The sequence below is a fragment of the Chlorocebus sabaeus genome, chromosome 2 (assembly GCF_047675955.1).
Source record: "Chlorocebus sabaeus isolate Y175 chromosome 2, mChlSab1.0.hap1, whole genome shotgun sequence".
Taxonomy (NCBI): domain Eukaryota; kingdom Metazoa; phylum Chordata; class Mammalia; order Primates; family Cercopithecidae; genus Chlorocebus; species Chlorocebus sabaeus.
The window spans coordinates 72,752,197-72,771,636 of record NC_132905.1 but is presented as its reverse complement, the minus strand read 5'-3'; the positions used below and the strand labels follow the sequence as shown (position 1 = coordinate 72,771,636).

Here is a 19,440-nt window from a genome sequence, read left to right as displayed (position 1 = left end):
AGCCCAGAATATTTAGAAATATCTGCTAAAGAGGCAGAACATTATGACATCCTTTCTGTATTTTGTCCAAGTGATTCAACAAGTTCTATTAGAATATGCTGGACATTTTTATTCATTGGTGTTCTCTCAAGAATGAGCAATATCCTCTGGGTCTGAATGTGGCCTACGTCTTCTTCTTATGAATAATTTTGCATATGGTCTTAGTTTTAATTTGATATCACAGAGCTTGTGGTAGTGATTCTTTATAATCCCTGCGATTCATTTTGTGTATTTTCTTGCCTTGTTTTTTGTATGTTGGAAGAAATCTGACGTCTCAGACTGTTCCACTCACTCATGTCTCTGGCCCTGTGGGCTTCTAGTTGGGTTTGTCCATTGGGAAGTCCAATTGCATAATGTTCCATACCACTCCCCCTTCCCATCTTAAAGTGGTGTCAGCTGAGGCTGTGTTCCTCTACTGATAGCCACAACTCCTATTTGGTGGGCTCTTTCTTATGGAAATATCATTCATTCTGGCTGCCCCCTCTTGCTTATGGATGTTAAAGACCATAAAATGATGTGATTTGACCACATCATCTATTTTTGTTTTTAAATATTTTTTAAATTGACATATAAAGTAGTATTCATCATATACGAAATCTATGTTTTGAAATATATACATTGTGGAATGCCTAAGTTTAGCTAATTAGCATATGCATTACCTCAGAAAGTTATCATTTTTGTTGTTAATACCATGTTGTTAATGTTATCATTTTGATGTTCATTCCGGCCCTCACTGGTTTTCCTAAATCTTGCCTGTGCCGCTGTCAGTAGTTATTTTAGTAAATCCTCTTTCTTAATTCCTTAGTGTGTCATCTGTTTCATAGCAGTACCCTGGATGGAGACTTGCTGAAAGGACTGGATATGCTCCACATATTGGTTTATTTTGGGGCTTTCAGGATACTATAAGCTTAGGACAAGACCTTCCTGCTCTTTGGAAGTAGGTCACAGCTTATTTGACTTTGACGTCCTCCAAAAAGGGGTGTTACAGTTTAAAGATGACACTGAACATGAGGCATCCCTATGAGAGCTTGGAGAAACATCATTGTATATGATTCTTTCGTGTGCAGGTCCTTTGGGCACTGAATACTGTATTTTAATTGTGAGCAACACAAGGGAACCTCGTGGATGCCCATTGTTTATGATTTTATTTTGAAACAAGCTAGAGTCCCTGGAGGTGTTTCTTTCTCTTTGTATTAACTTCTGACTTAATAATAGTAATAGTAATAATAAAAAAGTAATATTTTGTCAGGCACAACATATGTACCCTTAATAGTCTCACTGATGATATGAGAAAACTGAGAAATCTGCCCCCATGATCCAGTTACCTCCCCCGGGTTCCTCCCCCAACACTGGGGATTATAATTCAACATGAGATTTGGGTGAGGACACAGAGTCAAACCATATCAAGTAAAATTCGTGGTTCCATGAGCTTCATCTCATCAGGATCTCATGTTTCCAATGAATGAATTTCTCTACTTCAGGCCATAGCTCCTGTTGGGTGGCCCACTTTTAAGGGAGCCTGAAGATTCTAGTATTTGCCCCTTTCTCTTGCTCCTTCATGCCTAGGGCTAGTGACAGATCCCCATTGTTGCTATCCTTGGACCTACCCTCCACTCAGGGAATAGGTCTTCATAACACTGCCTCCATTGCCCCATTGACTGTGACACTGGGTTCTTGCCGTGATGCTCAGGTGAGAAAATTGTATGATTTGCCTAAAGGTAAAAAATGTGTTAATGAAAGACTAAAATCCAGATTCTAGAATTACTTTTGACTCTTGAAAGAAAGACTGAAGTGGTCTAGCCAACCTTAAAGAAAGAATCTCATGGGGAGAAATAAAGGCAAAAATCTCACCTGAAGACCAATAAACGTTCTGCAGTTCTCCAGCCAGCTTCTGAAGTATCTCCTGTCCAGTTCCTTTAAAAGTCTCAGAGAACCACCAAAGTAAGCTGAGATGATGATCTTGGAACTCTTTTAGAAAGTCAGCTATAGAGTTAACACCAAATCTTACCCATAGAAAAACTGAGTTTTAATACTATTTTGATCATAAATAGATTTCCCCTGTTCTCACTAAAACTCTTCAGTGTTCTAGTTATACTCTCAGTGAAAGAAATAATCTGTTTATCCTTGGCTTAGCAAAATTACCACCTTTTCATGATTCATAGCTGCATAAATAATTTTTAACCATAAAGGCAAATGTGATTTGGATTGAAGATTTTTAGAGCACATCTCAGGGGTGGAAAACCCATTGTCTCAGGGCTGCAGTCTCATCCTCAGAATAGATGTGAGGTGGAAAATGCCACTGTGGCTTCTCTTGATCCCGTGATTAAGGGTAATAATGTGTCATTTGGAAGATCTGAAGTGAAGAATAGTGCCCTTGTGAAAATGGTAGTTTGAAAGAAGGTATTCATGATGAGCCCCAGCTCTTTCCTCTGATTAAGCTGTTCATTCTGTGCACATAACAAAACTGTCCCCATGCTGAAGAATCGTGGGCATGGGGTCATCTCAGCTAGTTTGTTGCAGGAGCATCTGATGGAGGAGTAAAATACTCATCTTTCCTGCTTGAATACCTCCCATTCTCTCAGACAAATTTGCTTGGAGCTCCCTGAATGTGATTAGTGATGGTGGTTGGGAGCACATCCTTCCCTCCTCCATAGGGAAAAGCCACCACTCTCTGACAGGTGGATAATGTGGAAGGACTGCCATGCTTGGCCCTTGGTAAATTTGCTTTTATGGGTTGGGGAGTAGGAAAGGGCAGCAGGAGCATGGCTGCAGTGATGTAGACCTGAAAGATGAACCTGGCTGTGTGTTTTGTGCATTGTTTAGAAAGTGGAATACTCGAAGCTACCTTGCAATACAACTGGCTAGGTGCTTGGTAGATCTCACACCTCATCTTTTTATATTAAAGAGGCACACTATTTTAACCATCTTAGACAAATGAGAACCCCTGTAATCCTTTCAAGGAGGCAGCATTAGTAACTGATGTTAGCATTTTATCACTACTATCAGGAGGATCCAACACAGTCCCAATCTATTTCCTTCAGGTTACAGCATAAGCCCCTCTTCTTTCCTTCTCAGTGGAGGAACAGATCCACCCATGTCTACATGCCAGTCTATCACTCTTATAAACGTGGAGCTAGCTGCTCCTTAACTCATCCTAGGAGCCCATTCTTCTTCCCTTCTCTCCATTCTTCCTTCCTTTCTTCCTTTCTCCCCCTCCTCCTTCCCCTCCTCATCCTCCTCCTTCTCCTTCCTCTTCCTCCTCCTTCTCCTTCCTCTTCCTCTTCCTCCTCCTCCTCCTCCTCCTCCTCCTCCTCCTCCTCCTCGTCCTCCTCCTCCTCCTCCTCCTCCTCCTCCTCCTCCTCCTCCTCCTCTTCTTCTTCTTCTTCTTCTTCTTCTTCTTCTTCTTCTTCTTCTTCTTCTTCTTCTTCTATTTTTTTGAGTAAATGCACTTTGTGGATGCATAGGTACCTGTGTTAACATGTTATATGATTTTAAGGGATGAGTAAGACTTGTATCTTTTATTTCACAAATGACTTCTGAGATATCCAAGGCAAATGCAGACACTTCCACCTTAACAGAATCTCCTCAGACATGGATCCTTGCTTGGAAGATCTGGTTTGTTTGTGAGTTTCTGGGAACTTGCAAAGTTTGTTATTTATTTTGGGAGAAAAATAACTTTTGAAAAATATAAAGAGGGATGTGGGGAGGGAAAATTTCAGAATGGGAGAGGAAAGGGTTGAAGTTTTGTATTTGGGAGGTAATTTAATGACCTTGGTTGGATTCACTTGCACAGGTATAACATCTTGCATTGTGTGAACCAGTCAGTGGGAGTGGTGGTGGAAAGGCTGATTTAGATGTGAAACAAAATGCTTATACCAGTTGCCAACATAAACCAAATAACTTTAATATCAAACCATCTAAAGTCAGGTAAAGATCATTGAAGAGACATGGGAAAAAATAGGGAAAGTTTCATACAGTCAGTGGCATTTGACGTTGGGTCTTTAAGTTGAGTTTGGCTCTGGAGAGAAGGAGGTGGGAAGGGAGGGGAGGAAAGATGAAGCTTCCACAAAAATGGGAAAACATAAGCTAAGTACACATGGAGATATTGGATTGTTCTGGTTTAATAAAATTAACCTGTTGCATGGCCTCTAATTTTCAGAAGGAAGGTAGAAGGAAATCATCCAGGAAATCTGTATGATGAGATCATTAAACATTTCAGTGAAAAATACCCTTGCAATTAATTTCGTTTGCAACATGCATGCTTATGAATCACTATATTTGTTGGGATGTTATGGAAAGGTCAAAACTAATTATATATTTGTTATGATTAGCTGAACATTCTAGCTGTCATTTGTTATTTTGGTTCCCTTGAGACAACGTAGACTCAGTTCTATCCCTACATTGGAGTTTTGAGTGTCATTTCTTTAGAACTTTAATGAAAATGTTTCTTTTATCACTGTAATTTGGTTTATTATGCTTAATGCCACCAAATTACTTTTAAATCTTGGCATGGCTTTATTAAAAATGATCTCATTTTAATTTGCTGCCGTAGAGACAGAATTCATCATGAAGACAAGACAAACAGCTGCCTCTTCAGAGATGTTCTGGAAGTAGTTTAATGAGAAATCCACAAGTACTGAAGACATTATGAATGCATTCAAAATTCTCTCTAATGTTGGTTACCTGAAAATGTTTATGTTGTGTGTATGTGTGTGTTGTCTGTTTTCTTTTCCTGAAATTGCTGGACTTGCCTGGTCTCTGACTGGAGAATTTGCGAGTATGTATTTCTTGTGGGCAGATGGAGATGCAAATCTGAGGAAAACTCAATAACATCCACAATCATGGTCTATAAAAATCAAGTGTCTCAACAAAGCTTCAGATTTGAAATGTTACCTGTTCAATTCTAATATTATCAAAGAGAGGGACTATATCTTGTTCAAAATCTGTGGCAGGTGTCTGTGTGGCACGTGCTCAAGAGGTTGTCCATTCTTTATTCAGTAAGTCTGCATTTATTACATACTGTATGCAACAGGATGAACAATTTATATAGAGTGATTGGGATTTAAAAGAAATATTCAGATTAGCCCTTCTAGAAATTTATAATCAGCTGGAAGTTTACAATATAATGGTCTCCTATGAGACCGTTTGGAAACAGTAAAGTTTGAGATGCTCACTGGAATTATCACATCATGGCATCCATATGCTTTAAGTATGACTTGAATGGCTTGCTTTAGGAATGAGAAGTAATAAATCAGTAACACAATGAGTCTAAAGACTAAGTGGTGGACACCTTATTTTATTAAATATTAAGGTTAGAAATGACATTTTCCTACTTAAGTGCCTTGGCAATGTGCTGGTATGCTTAAATATTATATCCAGGAAACACTGATAGCTATATCTCCATCTATTTTACTAAGTGATGGTGGTAGGCAACTAATTATCCCATGGATAGTTCTTTTAAAATTAAGTCAAAATTTGCATTAAAACAAAAAAAAATCGTAACATGCTTTGTTTAAGAACCTGTGCTCTGGACTCTGATAGATTGAAGTCAGAATCTTGGTTCTTTAACCAACAGGCAGTCTGTCCTTGGGTTAGCTACTCATGTTTTTTTCTTGCAGTTTCTTTTTGTGAAATGCAGATGATAATGCAGAGTGCCAGCCTTATAAATTGAGGCTGGGAGGACACTTGAGATCATGTATGCCCGGGGTCTCCATAGATTTGGTCAATGGTACTTGGTATCTAAGGGTTAGCAGGGAGTGAGGTCTGGTTTTGATGCTTTGCTGGGGCGGGGGGTAGTGTTGTACCATTCGCCACTTTATACTAAAGTGGTCTTGGACAAGTTATATATAACCTCTCAGAACCTCAGTTTTTAAAACTGTAATATTTACCTTAGGGTTTCTATGAGCATTAAATGAGCAAATGTGAAGGACATGCAAAGCACTTGGATTTAGTACATCCTTGTTAAATGATAGCTGAAATTAGAGTTGTTAGTATTACCTGATGAAGTGACCTTGATAATTTACTGAGAGCGTATACCAAGTGAGACTAAGGCAATGTATTTTCTCTTTTTGTATGTAGAAGATACATATACATTTTTATATATGTATATATTTGTCATAAAGTCCAGATGAAATGTCAAGGTTGGTCTGACTCTTCAGGGTCATCCTGGATTACTGTGATGTGGGGTGGAGATCCCTTGCTTTCTCTTCGCTCCTTTGGATTGGACCCCTGTTTTTTCATCAGTGAAGGTTTCAACTTTATTAGTAAAACTCTGTGGCTGCCAAGAAGAGAAAGCTAGGGACCAATGAGTAAAATGTCATATGATTTATTATCCAAATCAGGATGCTTTTGTGAGAGAAAATAGTGTTTAACCTATAGAACTTCTTGATTTCAGGCTTAATGCTTAATGCTTGGGGCAAACTAGAATGTCTGGTTACTCTCCCATTAAAGAAAAATGGATGGGAAATGGGGAGGGAAAAGAAGGAAGAAGGATACAATTGTAAACAAACACATCAGACAATACCTGCACACAAATCCATTTTGAAGTCTCCATTCACCAAGCAGTCTCTCTAAAATGGAAGAAGCTTTTCTAATTGGATATTTTGTGTGTAAAGCTTAAACACAAGTCTCTCCAGTGCACTTGTGACATGACTAAGAGTGCACTCACCTGCAAAGCCAGCCTGCTTGTTTCTGGATTTCTAGATGTTCACATGTCATGATGGTTTAAGGCTGGTCATTTCACTCCCAAGGCTTATGAGACTTTGAGTTATTACTTGTAAACATAGGAGGTCTGTCTCCACTCTGGTGGATTTACGGTTCCTATTTCCCTCTGTTTCTTTCTTCCACACTGCAATTATTTTAAAAATACAGTCTAACCAGAAAAAGATCCCCTTCCTATACAGAACTAGACTTGAACAAAACTGAGAACTTAGGGTACCTTTGGGGTCCCAGCCTCTCCTTTCATTTCTTCTTCCACACACCCATAGGTGCTTTCTCCGAACATTCCATTACCTTTCTTGCTCTAGCCCTGCATACATTTGTCACTTTTTCCTTTGGACATCCTTGACCAGTTAATGCTTGTCCTCTTCTCATTCTTCTAGGCTGGAGGCATCAACTAAGTAGATTGTCACTTGGGCTTCCTTCAGCCAATGCTCCAGTGTTTCCTGAACCATGGCCTCTCCAATGTTGGGGAACATCTGGTGGGTCATGCATTTTAGAAAAGTTAGATTTTATGTTTCTTTAAAAATCACACTACAAGGATAGCTCCTAGAGCCACCTTTCCCTGAGCTGATGCTGTTACCCTTTACATTATTCCTTCTTTGAAACAACAATTTCCAGAGATTCTTGACAAAGAACCCATGTAGTCCTTTTGTTGAAGGCAAAGGGTTAAATTAAAGCCATGGCTGCTGAGCTAGAGGGGGGAATAAAACTAGTCAGTTCTATTTTATCTTCATCTCGTTTTCTTTAAGCTACTTTCTCCTTATTTCTGTCTTCCTGCAGCTTCTTTTAGGCTAAGAATAAAAAACTTTGAGCCCCACACTATATCTTCAACTCTGTGGGGCCTTGCTTTTTCTCCTACAATAAAGATGAAGCCCAGATTTGAAATCTGAAAGGAGAATAAATCTTAACTGTGAACATCATCTTTCAAAACAGCTGACCTCCATTTGTTTCCCTGAATATCCCACCTGGGCAATCTTTTTCTTTTAGCACCAAGAAATTGCTGAAGGAAGAAATGTTAGATCTAGGTTTTAATTAACTTCGCCATTGATTTCTACATAACTCTGTGTGAGTCACTGTTCTTTAGTGAATGGGATGAAAATCTTCAAGATTAATGGTTGTTACCAGGAATTTTTCTGGACTGGGTTCCAGATACTCTACACTTTCTTCTCTCCTCTGAACTCATTAGCTTACTCTGTTCTTCACCCTAAAACACAAAGATGCACACAGAAACATAGGCACATTTGTATGTGCCAAATGTACTTTCAGAATGAAAATATCAGGGAGAGAGGAAGGTGATTATACACCACATTTAATAGTTGACATTAAAAAAAGTCCTGTTCTGCAGTTTTTCAATACATTTTTTAACGAAGTTGTTTATAGCAAGTGTTATATGTATTGAATGAAAATTTAGTTCTGTGTAAGTGAAGAGGAAAGAGGCTGGTGGATCTTAAAATATCTGTAAACCAGACTGATGCAATATATGTTTTAGATATTAGAGGTTGACGTACCTCTTTTCTCACAAATTTCTGTAATAGTGCATGAAAAGATAGAGTAATATTTTCTAAAATAAGAGAAAAATTTAAAAATGGGAGAAAAGCATTAGAAAATGTAAAATAGAATGCCTCGGATATAATTTTTAGTGAAGTGAATAAACTTCATATTTCCTCCTTCTAATATGTTATCATTCTAGACCATCTTTAGCTGGTCAGATTCATCATACTCCAGTTTATAAATGTTTAATTTAAGCCTCCTGATGCATTTTAATGAACCATTTTCTTCTGTTTGTTGTCAATAAAAATTCTGATTGATCTGAAATCTGAATATTGGTTACAATCAAGCAAAACATTTGTCCAATATCTGTTATTGCTATTGCCATTTTAAAAGTCATTATTTTTCCCTTTCATGTCTGAAAATATTTTTGTACTTTGAACGACTAGATTAAAAGTTTCCTGGAGTTTTAGAATAATCCTGAAGAAACCAACCAGTTATATGAAATACTAACTAATACCTATTTCTTTCCATTATTTCCCATCACAATGAATGTCACCTCAATTTTCCAGTTAAGCTCCCCTCCCACCTCCCTGAATCCTGGAGTTTTCCTTTGAGACCACTTTCTGAATCCATGGCTGTTTGGATTATTCTTCAAAATTACCTCCTTCATCAGGAGGTCTGTCTACTTCTGGTCTGGTGCAGTTACTGAAAGAATCTTTTGGGTGACTTCCCTCTCGTCTCCCTTCTGGTATTCTTTCCTTCAATTCTTCCTCTACCCCCAGCCAGAGTAACTGCTACCTATCAGGCCTATTGGACCTATTTGCATTTTATAGTTTAGGTACACCAAACTCATTTTTCCTCTAACATAATAGCTCTATTCTCTCTTATTTCCATGCCTTCTAATATGCTGCTTCCTCAGCCTGGCTCCCTTCACCTGATAATGTCTGAGTCATCCCCCAAATCTTAAGTTAGCTATTCCTTTCTCCAGGAAGCCCTTCTTGACCCAGCCCCAGGTTAAATACTTCTGAGGGCTCCTTCAGCTTTGGACTTCCTCTGAGGAAGTTCTAATCCTGCTTTGAGTAATATACTGTTTTTCATCTTTGTTTTATAATTAGTTATGTGAGAACGGGGACTGATAAGGTTTGGCTGTGTCCCCACCCAAATCTCATCTTGAATTTTAGCTCCCATAATTCCCATGTGTTGTAGGAGGCACCTGGTGGGAGATAATTGAATCATGGGGATGGTTTCCTCCATACTATTCTTGTGGTAGTGAATAATTCTCATGAGATCAGATGGTTTTATAAGGGGTTTCCCGTTTTGCTTGGCTCTCATTCTCTCTTGCCTGCCACCATGTAAGATGTGCCTTTCACCTTCTGCCATGATTGTGAAGCCTCCCCAGCCATGTGGAACTGTGAGTCCATTAAATCTCTTTTTCTTTATAAATTACCTAGTCTCAGGTATGTCTATCAGAAGCATGAAAATGAACTAATACAGGGACCATATCTGTTTTCTTCACCATGGGATCCCCAGAACCTAGAATGGTACCCAGAATGTGGTGAACACTTTTACTTTTTGAACATATATTTGCTTTTTGGTATCCTTTTCCAGCACAGCTCACTAATGTTCAGAGTATCACTTAAACTATTTATAAAATTAGACTTTAGAACACAAAGATAAATGGGTTCACTTTACCATAGTAACCAGGTAACTTGGTATAAGCTAAAAGTAATTTTTAAAACTCAGCCCAAAATGACTATGTTTGTCTAAACCAGTAAGAAGAGTTTTCAAAATAGCAAAGTGCACAACTGACAACATATAGCAAACATACCTTTGCCAATGGGAGCAAGTAATGGAGAACAAACCACACTCAACTTGTTCTGGAAAAAACCCTGTTGTTTTATTATTATTTAGAAAGCACACACAACAATTTATTGGAGCAAAAGAAAAAATGCAAAATAAGTGAGCATACAAATTTATTTTAAAAGAACTGGTGTCACTTCCAGAGTCATATCTATGTGAGCTTTTTAAACTTTTGTATTTCTTATATCTGTATACATAATCAGAGTTATGGATATAGATATATGGAAACACATCACACACTCATCAGAAATCCCTTCTCCAAAAATCTGTAGGGAGTGCATCCTTTTTCTTCCTACAGGTGTTTCCTTGGATCACGCCACAGTCTCTTTTCTCTGAGTTCGTCTCTGATGACAAGTAAGGATACTTGTGAAGGAAGATTTCCCCTTAGTTCTTGACTTTTTCTTTATTTTTTTCTGATTCTTCAGTGAGATTCCCAGTTCTTCCATGATGGCGTTGAAAGAGAGACACTAGGGAACATGAGATACAGACTGTTAGCTTAATCAAGTCTAGCTCATGTGCCGTTGACCTGCCTCTTGCCTAGGTATTTATGAACACAAGATATTGGCCTGAAGGCAGCTCTGTCACAAATGGCCAGTTCCCATCACCTCCTCCTCCACCCGCTGGCCACCCACCTTTTCTACTCAGGGCAACTGAGGTGGCAAGTTAGCTAGGCAAACTTTGGGATTTCATTCACAAATGCAGTAGTATAAAACTACCCAGTTAAAGCAAACTCAGGGCTCTCAAAATAGATAACTTACCTTTGCTGAGACACCAAAATAGAGTTAAATTAAGTCATTTCCCCCACTGAGATGATCCAAACATTGATAGGATTATCAAGGCATACGGACACTTCAGTAATGCTATAGAAAATGAACAAACCTTCTCTACACCAAGGCTTTGTTTTTTTCTCCCATGAAACCTTACTTTGTTCCTAAAATAAAATCTAATTCTTGATGACTTTCCTTTCTGATAAAAAAAAAGAAAAAAAACAATTTTAAATTGTATATTTTCTCCAAAAAACAGAGATTCTGGCAGCAGCAATGATGCAGCTGTGGTCGAAATGGAAAATAATGTGGTACTGAACTGCACAGCAAAAACGATGGCGTAATACAAAATAAAATGGAAAATGGAATTATGATTGAAAAATGTTCTACATATACAGACAATATATATAATCTCCATTGCAATTATGCTATATCTGTTCACATGCATAGTATATAGATGAACCAATAAAACATAATTTGCTGTCATTTTTCTAGCCAAGATAAGACCTTTGAGTGAAAAATTCCTGCTCAGAGAAATTTCTACAATTTCCTGGTTACAGAAGTTTCTAAAAAGTAGTTTTCTTTTTGATGAGTTCACTCTTAAAACATCTTCTAGTGGTGTAAGCCAGCACAGGAGGACAAAGGCAGCATGATTCTACTTATATGAAGTATCTAAAATAGTCAAAGTCATGAAAACAGAGTAGAATGGTATTTGCCAAAGGCTGGGAGGAAGGGAAATGGGGGCAGTTGCCGCTCAAGGGGATATAAAATTTCAATTATGCGAGATAAACAAGTTCTGGAGATCTTCTGTACAACATTGGGCCTATACTTAATATTGTCTTGAACACTTAGACATTTTTAAGTGGTTAGATCTTAAGTTGTTTTTACCACAATAAAAAAAAACCTCTAAAAAGCAAAAAACCTTTGGTAAAGGTTATAGAAGTGCAAGCGTACTTTTTAACCCTTAGCACACAAAACGGATGTGGTTGAAAGTCAAATGAGAATGTTCCGCCAGGTGATGTGTCTGGTTTGTAGCTGCCTTACAGGAAGAAAAGTGTGTCCTAAGTTTGCAAAGTACTAAATATCTAGTGTGGTTCTTGTGTATCAGTGTGCAACATGTGTATTTGAAAATGTTCTTTTTGTTCCCAAAATAACTTGATGTAGTTTAGAGAAGTAGTAGTTTTAAATTTTTCTGTTTTTAATTTTTTTCTACTTGATTTCAAAACCAGACCTAGAATTTAGGTCCTAGGTATAAACTATTGGACTCTCAAATGTATGTCTCTTAAAAAACTGGGTCTTTGAATAAAACTTTTGGATCTCCTTTAAGCATAAGTGTTTATAGGATTAGAATTTAACTTCCATTTTTTTATAATACAAAAACATAAAAACTCATGTCATGTGCACTCATGTTCTTTCAAATGGTAAATTGTAGCTTCGGTGAACTGGGAGGGATGTCATGACACACAAAGTAAAACGTCAGAAATATTTTTATGAACTATACTTCAAAAATGTTATAGCAAGTACAGATGCTTCTCACTTACTATGGGGTTGTGTCCCAATACATACACTGTATGCTGAAAATATTAAGGAGAAATTGCATTTAATACACCTAACCTACAGTTTAGCCTAGCTTACCTTATACATGCATGGAATACTTACACTAGCCTACAGTTGGGCAAAATTATCTCTCCAGCCCATTTTATAATACAGTGTTGACTCTGTCATATAATTTGTTTATTGAATACAATGCTGAAAGTAAAACACAGAATGGTTGTATGGGCACTTAAAGAATGGTTTGTCCAGACTGTGTATCACTTCCACACCACTGCAAAGTCAAAAAATTGTAAGCCAATACATCATGTCTGTATATCATGAATGAAATATAATAATTTGTTGACATTACACCATATGAAGCTTAAATGTTGCTATTAAGAGCAAATTAATATTTTATAGAGTAACTGTGATATATAGTATTGTATCAGAGTTTTGCAAACTTTACTCAGAAATATATTTCAATGGAAGAAATATTTTTGGCTTTAAACTGGAAGGAATGGAAGGAGGAAAGAAAAGATTGTCAAGAAATTTGCAAACTTTATTACATATTATACCCTCTATATAGATGGGGAAATTTACTATTGGAGATATTAGGTCACTTACCCAAGAGAAAGAGCTTGCATTTGAACTCAGTATATATGGACTGCCCAAACCAAGTGCTTTCCCTAGAAATCATCTACACATTACTTTTTAATAATATTTTTTATCACTATAGAGAGCTTTTTGTGAATTTTCCCAAAAACTATTATGTTAAGAAATTCCAATCTTTCTGCTTTACTTGAACTCTCAAGCATTTGATTTTAGGCATTTCATTTCATTTTACATTGAAATCGGCAAAATGAATCTCCGAGTGTGACTCGACACACACGGAGGAAGGTCTCATTGAAACCTCTTCTTCCTATTTTGGGTAGAGGAGTGGTCATAGATATTACCTTGACAATCTGTTTCAACTAACTTTATTTTTTTAAAAAAGGAAATCCTCCCCCAGATTTTAGACTGCCTTAAAGTACAACAAACATCTTTACTCTTGACGAACTCCAAGTATTTATCTCTTGCTGCTTATGTGAGAGCAAATATAAATACAGTTTTATCAGTGGTCTGCTTTCTTGGTCTTTGGTTGCAAACCATGATTTCTTTTTGATTCGCACTTTGTCTCAGACTGTCAAGAAGAAAATGGCAAGATATTGGGGCTGACCTTTCTGCCTCCAAGTTTTTGCTGTAGTCACAAGGAAAGGTGACCTTTAAGGCTTCTCCCAGCCATGAGCTCGAGTAAACCACACATTCTTGGATCCACAGGAAATGAAACTGTGAAAGTCATCTTTCAGCCCAGAGTGACTTGGGAGGGGCTCATAATCATTAATTAATTTGCCTTTTATGATCTCGGAATTAAAGATACATATAAAGATGGAGCTTCTGAACTGGGACCAAAACGACAGTAGCTTTCTAAAACTTCTGTTTGTAGGCTTGGGTTTTTCATATTTACAGAGCCATAGAAACATCATTTTAAAGTATTTTGGTTTAAATTCCTAAATCCTACTTTCATGAGAAAGTATCAAACATAATGGCATTCAGCTAGCTGCCTTACTCAAGACGTAGTGCAAATGGAGGCAGGATACTCAGGTAGTATTTTCTGGTACTTTGCAGACTAGAAAGTCCTTCAGTAGCCTGGATCTGGGGTCCGGATTAAAAATGTGATGGAGTTCACATTTTTAATAAATCTACACTTGCACTTGACTTCTTTTTTTTTTGTTTTTGGATGGAGTCTTGCTGTGTCACCAGACTGGAGCGCAGTAGTGCCAATTCGGCTCATGGCAACTTCTGCCTCCTGTGTTCAAGCGATTCTCCTGCCTCAGCCTCCTGAGTAGCTGGGACTACAGGTGCGCGCCACCACACGTGGCTAATTTTTGTATTTTTAGTACAGACAGGGTTTCACCATGTTTGCCAGGATGGTCTCGATCTCCTGACCTCGTGATCTGCCCCCCTTGGCCTCCCAAAGTGCTGGGATTACAGGCGTAAGCCACCGTGCCCGGCCTACAAGGGACTTTTAATTACAGTTTAGAATTGGTGCCTGGTATCAGAATGAGGAGTTTTAATTTCAGCTATACTTCCTAGTAGCCGGGTTACACTGGGCAGTATTTATTTTCTCTTGGACTCAGTTTCCTTATGTATAAAGTGGGACAATACTAGAATCCTTTTCATAGAGCTATTATGAGAATTCAGTGAACTGTTACATGCAAAACAGTCCAATGGGTGGCCTATTTTAAGTATGCTTTTTCTTTAAAATTAAGTTTTATATATCATAGTGTATATTTTAACTCTATGCCACTCATTGCACTCACTGTCTTTTTTTTTTTCATGGGAGAAATACAATGAAAAGGTTGATGGTTCTTTAATTTGAGCCATCTGACGCACATCTGTGCAGCAATTCCTTTGAGTTGCTTATACTAGTGTTTTAGTTAAAATGGTTCCCATATGTGTTTAATACATAAATTTTCAATGCCGATTACCACTTCTTTTGCCCAGTCCATAACATGTTTCTGTGTCTGTGTAGTTATAGGCATTATGACGACTTGTATTGTGCTGTATACATAGATATTCCAACATCAGAAGGAAATGAAAGCTCACCTCAGTCCCTGGCCACTTAAAAATTCCATCTCTGTGCTTATGAGCCATCTATTAATACAATGAATCTTTATAGTAATGTCTGCTAGAAATATTCATTTACAAGTGAATTTATAGTAATAATGTTCTTGCAGTTTATGCTGTTTCTGACATTATCCAAAAGTAATGTAGAGTGTGTGTGTGTGTGTGTGTGACCTTTCATTTAGAGGAAAGGAAATGGAGAAACACAAGTTAGTCTAGTAGAGATTGAAATAGAAACTTCAACTAAAACTCTTGGTTTTATAAGGAGAGAGATTTGCTTGTTTATTTCAGTTTTGCAGAAAGTTATTTCTCTTCTCTGATTCCTCAGAGCTTGTGGTGTGTCCCTAAGGACCCTCTTTTCTTCCTATTCTGTCTTCTTTGGTTACGTTTACCTTCCCTTTTGGTTTGTTTCTTTTTTAATTGCTGACTTCATGACACCTCCTTTGAATTAACCTCAAATGTTTGATTTCTTGATGCTTGTGTGAGCCTGAATATAAATTATATCTTCTCTTTACACCTTTATCCTTTTGTTGCAAATGTTGCCCTGGATGGGGTGGGAGGGACTACTAAATTTCTTTTTATTTTATGCCTAAAATACTCTGCCTCACGAAAAATGATTCAAGGGAAAAGAACAATTTTTTTTTAAGTTATAGGAAAAGCTCTGGGCAAAATTGGATTTGAGTTTGCAGTATTCAAAAAACTAGGCTGTTTGGACCTGGCTTTCCTACTGGTTGCAAACTTGACATCAGATTGTGAATGTCAGATTAATTTCTCATTGTAGATTTAGCATTTATACATTCACGTCTTTCATTCATTGGTAGGTATAGGTGAACATTTCAGAGAACTGCTTTGGATGCTTATACCCTTAAGGATTTTTCTGAGGAATTATTTTTCAGAAGCTCTGGCCTAGCCAATAATACAATACAAATCTTACATTTTGTATAGGTTTCTCCCTTTAATAGGCCCCTTATTCAAAGGCACTTGAAGTGCTCTGTGACAGTGTCTGATAAAATTTCACATTACACATGCAAGAAAAGGGATGTAGGTAATATTGTCATTGTATAGATGTGAAACCTTGCATTTTATGTATAGACCTAGTATAAATAGAAAGCAAGCTAAGATTTGGAGTATTTTTATAAAGACAATTTCAGTAAAATGTAGAACATTAAAGAAATAGTTTCCTGAAAAATAATGGGATTATTATTACTAATTTTTTTTTTTTGTCTTGGTCAAATTCCTACCGTAGTTCTGTGGAACCAGTGTCTCAATGATTATCGTTTTTAAAGAAGGACTAAAACTTCACTTCCTTAACATTTTTTAACTCTAAACTCTAGTGTAGGAGCAAACTTAGGATGGTCTGAGGATACAATCAAGAAACTTTTTCAGGAATAGGAACAGAAGAATCCTATTTAGGGATTTGCAACATAGAGACTTGTACAGTCTGGCCACCTGTCTATCCACAGATTTCACGCCTTTCCGAGAATTCGTGATCTAAGAGCAGAGTGCAGGCTTTAATAATCTCTAACTAATTACGTGAAGGCAGGCGGGGGGAGATTTTTGGAGTGGTTTTATGTGTACCATCCTTGTGGGAAGTTTTTGCATTCCAGAACTGAGGATTGGGCAGCATTTCCTGTGGTTTGATCCATTTTCTGAGCTCGTTCACAACCCATGGGCCATCTTTTGTACACCCATCCTTGGAATTTAAAAAAGTGAATCCTAGAGGTTGAGTGTTGATCACTGTATTAGCTTTTAGAATAGTGGTTATATTGATTTGTGCCTGAGAGCTAATGAGAAAGCTGATTCTCATCTCCTGGGTCTGTATAAAGAATGTTGGGGTGAAGGAAATCTAGCCACTGAAATAAAACTTACAGGTGTGGCCACCCATCCTAATCTCCACCTGTGACTCAGCAGCCACGTCTTGCCTGGCCCATTTTCTTGCACCTTTAATGCTTTAAACTGGCTCCCCATAGGAAATCACTCTCGAAAGCCCCTGTCTTCCCTTCCTTTGGCTACAGCATGTAGACTTCATGAACTCCTTTTTCCTGTGTCTGTTAATGTCCTGTTTTCATTGCCTCCATGTTGTCTCTTCTGCTCTATTTCATTTTCGTTCCCACATCTGGGACCTGATGCCAACATCCTTACCATCTCGAAACCTAGATTTAAGTTTCTCTGTTTGCATGAATGCATGCCCTAGAATTCCTTGTTCTCCTAACTGAGCTCTTCAAACCATGAAAATATCCCTATGAAGGACACAGGGCTACTCCATGACATCAGATACACAAGTGTCTTCTTCCTGTTGTTCATCTTTATTTAAAGATTTCATTTAGAAACCTTATTTTCTCAATAGAAAAATAGTAGATTGTTAAATGGCATGCACAATCCATATGGATTTTTAATTAAAAAAATGATCCTTAAAAAATTTTGCACATGGAGTGGCCACCCAGGGCCATCCAGTGCAAACTCCTGACAAGTAGGGGATGTGTAAGTTCACCCTCCTCTAACATTAGGGATAATGTCATAGAAAACTTTGAAAAGTGGAGTTAACATTGAGGCCATGTAATATTTTGATATTAATCTGTGTGCTTTTTTCCAGTTCTTCTGAATCCCACTCCTTTTTCTCACTTTTCAAGTTAACAGCAAGTGCTTTTATATGCATTACCTCCAGGGTAGGGATGATATAGAAAGAAAAAAGACTCAAATTTGGGGCTTTGAGCTTTTAAATGGACTTTTGTGGATCTATAGAAGACGCTGGACTCTTTGAAGCTATTGATTACAACAGTCAGGTGTTTGAAACATGGAAAAAGCAGGCACTTTGAATTGTAAAAGTTTGACATTAAATATCAAGCTTAGAGCCTTCAGGACTCAGCCTATAGGACTGAGGATGGAGTGTAAAGAAAGGACTGTCTTGTAGCTGCTCTCAAGGAGAAAAGTTCAACCAGGTGATGCAAGAATCCTGACCAGAGCCTAGATGCTGAGGGAGATCTGAGGAGGAGCACCTCCTCCGCCTTCTCTGGGGGCAAACTCCCGTGCAGTGGGATAAGAAAAGCAGCCTGATAGGTGAGGGGACCTGAGAACACAGGGAAACCGTAGCCCAGTCTCTGTCTCAGGCTCTCAGAGGAGGCAGTTAATGGAGCAGAGAAGTGTCAGCGGCGTGTGCCATCAGGCTAGCCTGAAACTGTCCTCTGAGACGCCCATGGCCTCCCAAGGGAGCTCTAGAGCAGCTAAAACATTTTCCTGCCCTAGAAAGGGCACGCAAATGGCTGATGGTATCAAAGGGAGCATGAAACATGGCCCAGTCCAGTGTTATGAGCAGAGAACAGAGAGATATTCCTGCAGTGAGGGAAAGCTTCCAGTGGGCCTTGTATACCTGGAAGTAAGCAGCTCTCCTTGCTTAAATGTAGCAGAAGTGTGGGTTTGTGCTTCAGTCCAAAGCACACAGTGCCTTTCTCCTCTCCAGAGTCACTGTCAGAGGCCAGTGTGGTGGCTTTGTGCCTTGGTCCTCTAACTTCTCCCTGGCTTCCTGCACTGAAGGCCTGAGAGGATTCCGTGTGGACTGGCTTTCCCTCACCTCATGGAAAAGGCTTGTTTTTTTTTTTTTTTGTTTTGTTTTTTTTTGCATTTCAGAGGCTGAATTAGGGCCATAAAATAAACTTCCAAGAAATTCTTTGCATGCCCTTTCTCTACAGGGAACGACCCTACCTTTAAGCTAAACGGACCATGATGTAGGGTGTTAGCTGTCCACAGTGCACGTATGCACTACACGCATAGTTTTGGGGTAGCAGTTTATGCCTGTGATAGTGGGAATGCATTTTTCTCAAGCTACAAACTTGGATATGCAAACAAATTATGTGATATTATTTAGAAAAACGGAACTCACCTTAGCTTAGAGGTTCCCCATCTGCTAGTGCATCTTATTAACTCAAGGTAATTCACTTTTGGTTTAAAATACTTTCTTTTGGTTAATGTCTCAGTTAATGCAAGCATCTCCCCACCTCCCTTCTCTCTTCTCTTCTTTCCAAGGGTCATCTGGGATAAGAACAGGTGTCTAGAGGGCCCAGGATCAGCTAGTCCAAGGCCACCCTCTGTTCTTTTGGCTTCCATGGAGATGTGACATCCTACTAGGTCATGAGCACTGATTTCTGTCTCTGCTGTGCCCTCTGAGATGACCATGGTCCCACTGTGGTCTCCTTGTCACATCCACACACTCTGTGTCTTTCCTGCTATAACTTCAAGTCTTCCAGTCCACTGGTTCTCTCAGTCCTTCCTCACACTCCTCTTGGGTGAGAAGAGCCACGGATTTTTGGCTGTTTTCCCTGCATTCTCTGAGATTGAGGAAGACTCTATCTATGAAACATTCCACAGCTTCACT

At 38.4% G+C, this 19,440-nt stretch overlaps 1 protein-coding gene across 6 annotated transcripts in view; it reads right to left on the bottom strand.

The window, feature by feature from the left end:
* Positions 1-10,125: 10,125 nt before the first annotated feature.
* GRIK1 (glutamate ionotropic receptor kainate type subunit 1) overlaps positions 10,126-19,440 on the bottom strand; it is a 403,736-nt gene continuing 394,421 nt past the window's right edge. For 2 of the 6 annotated variants that reach the window (XM_007965600.3, XM_007965605.3), the window contains 2 exons: positions 10,990-11,076; positions 10,151-10,577 (listed from right to left, as the gene is read on the bottom strand). In XM_007965600.3, coding sequence (XP_007963791.1) covers positions 10,422-10,577; positions 10,990-11,076 — 243 coding nt within the window. In that variant the 3' untranslated portion in view covers positions 10,151-10,421. The other 4 variants (XM_007965616.3, XM_007965633.3, XM_073009869.1 and 1 more) reach the window with 2 other exon arrangements.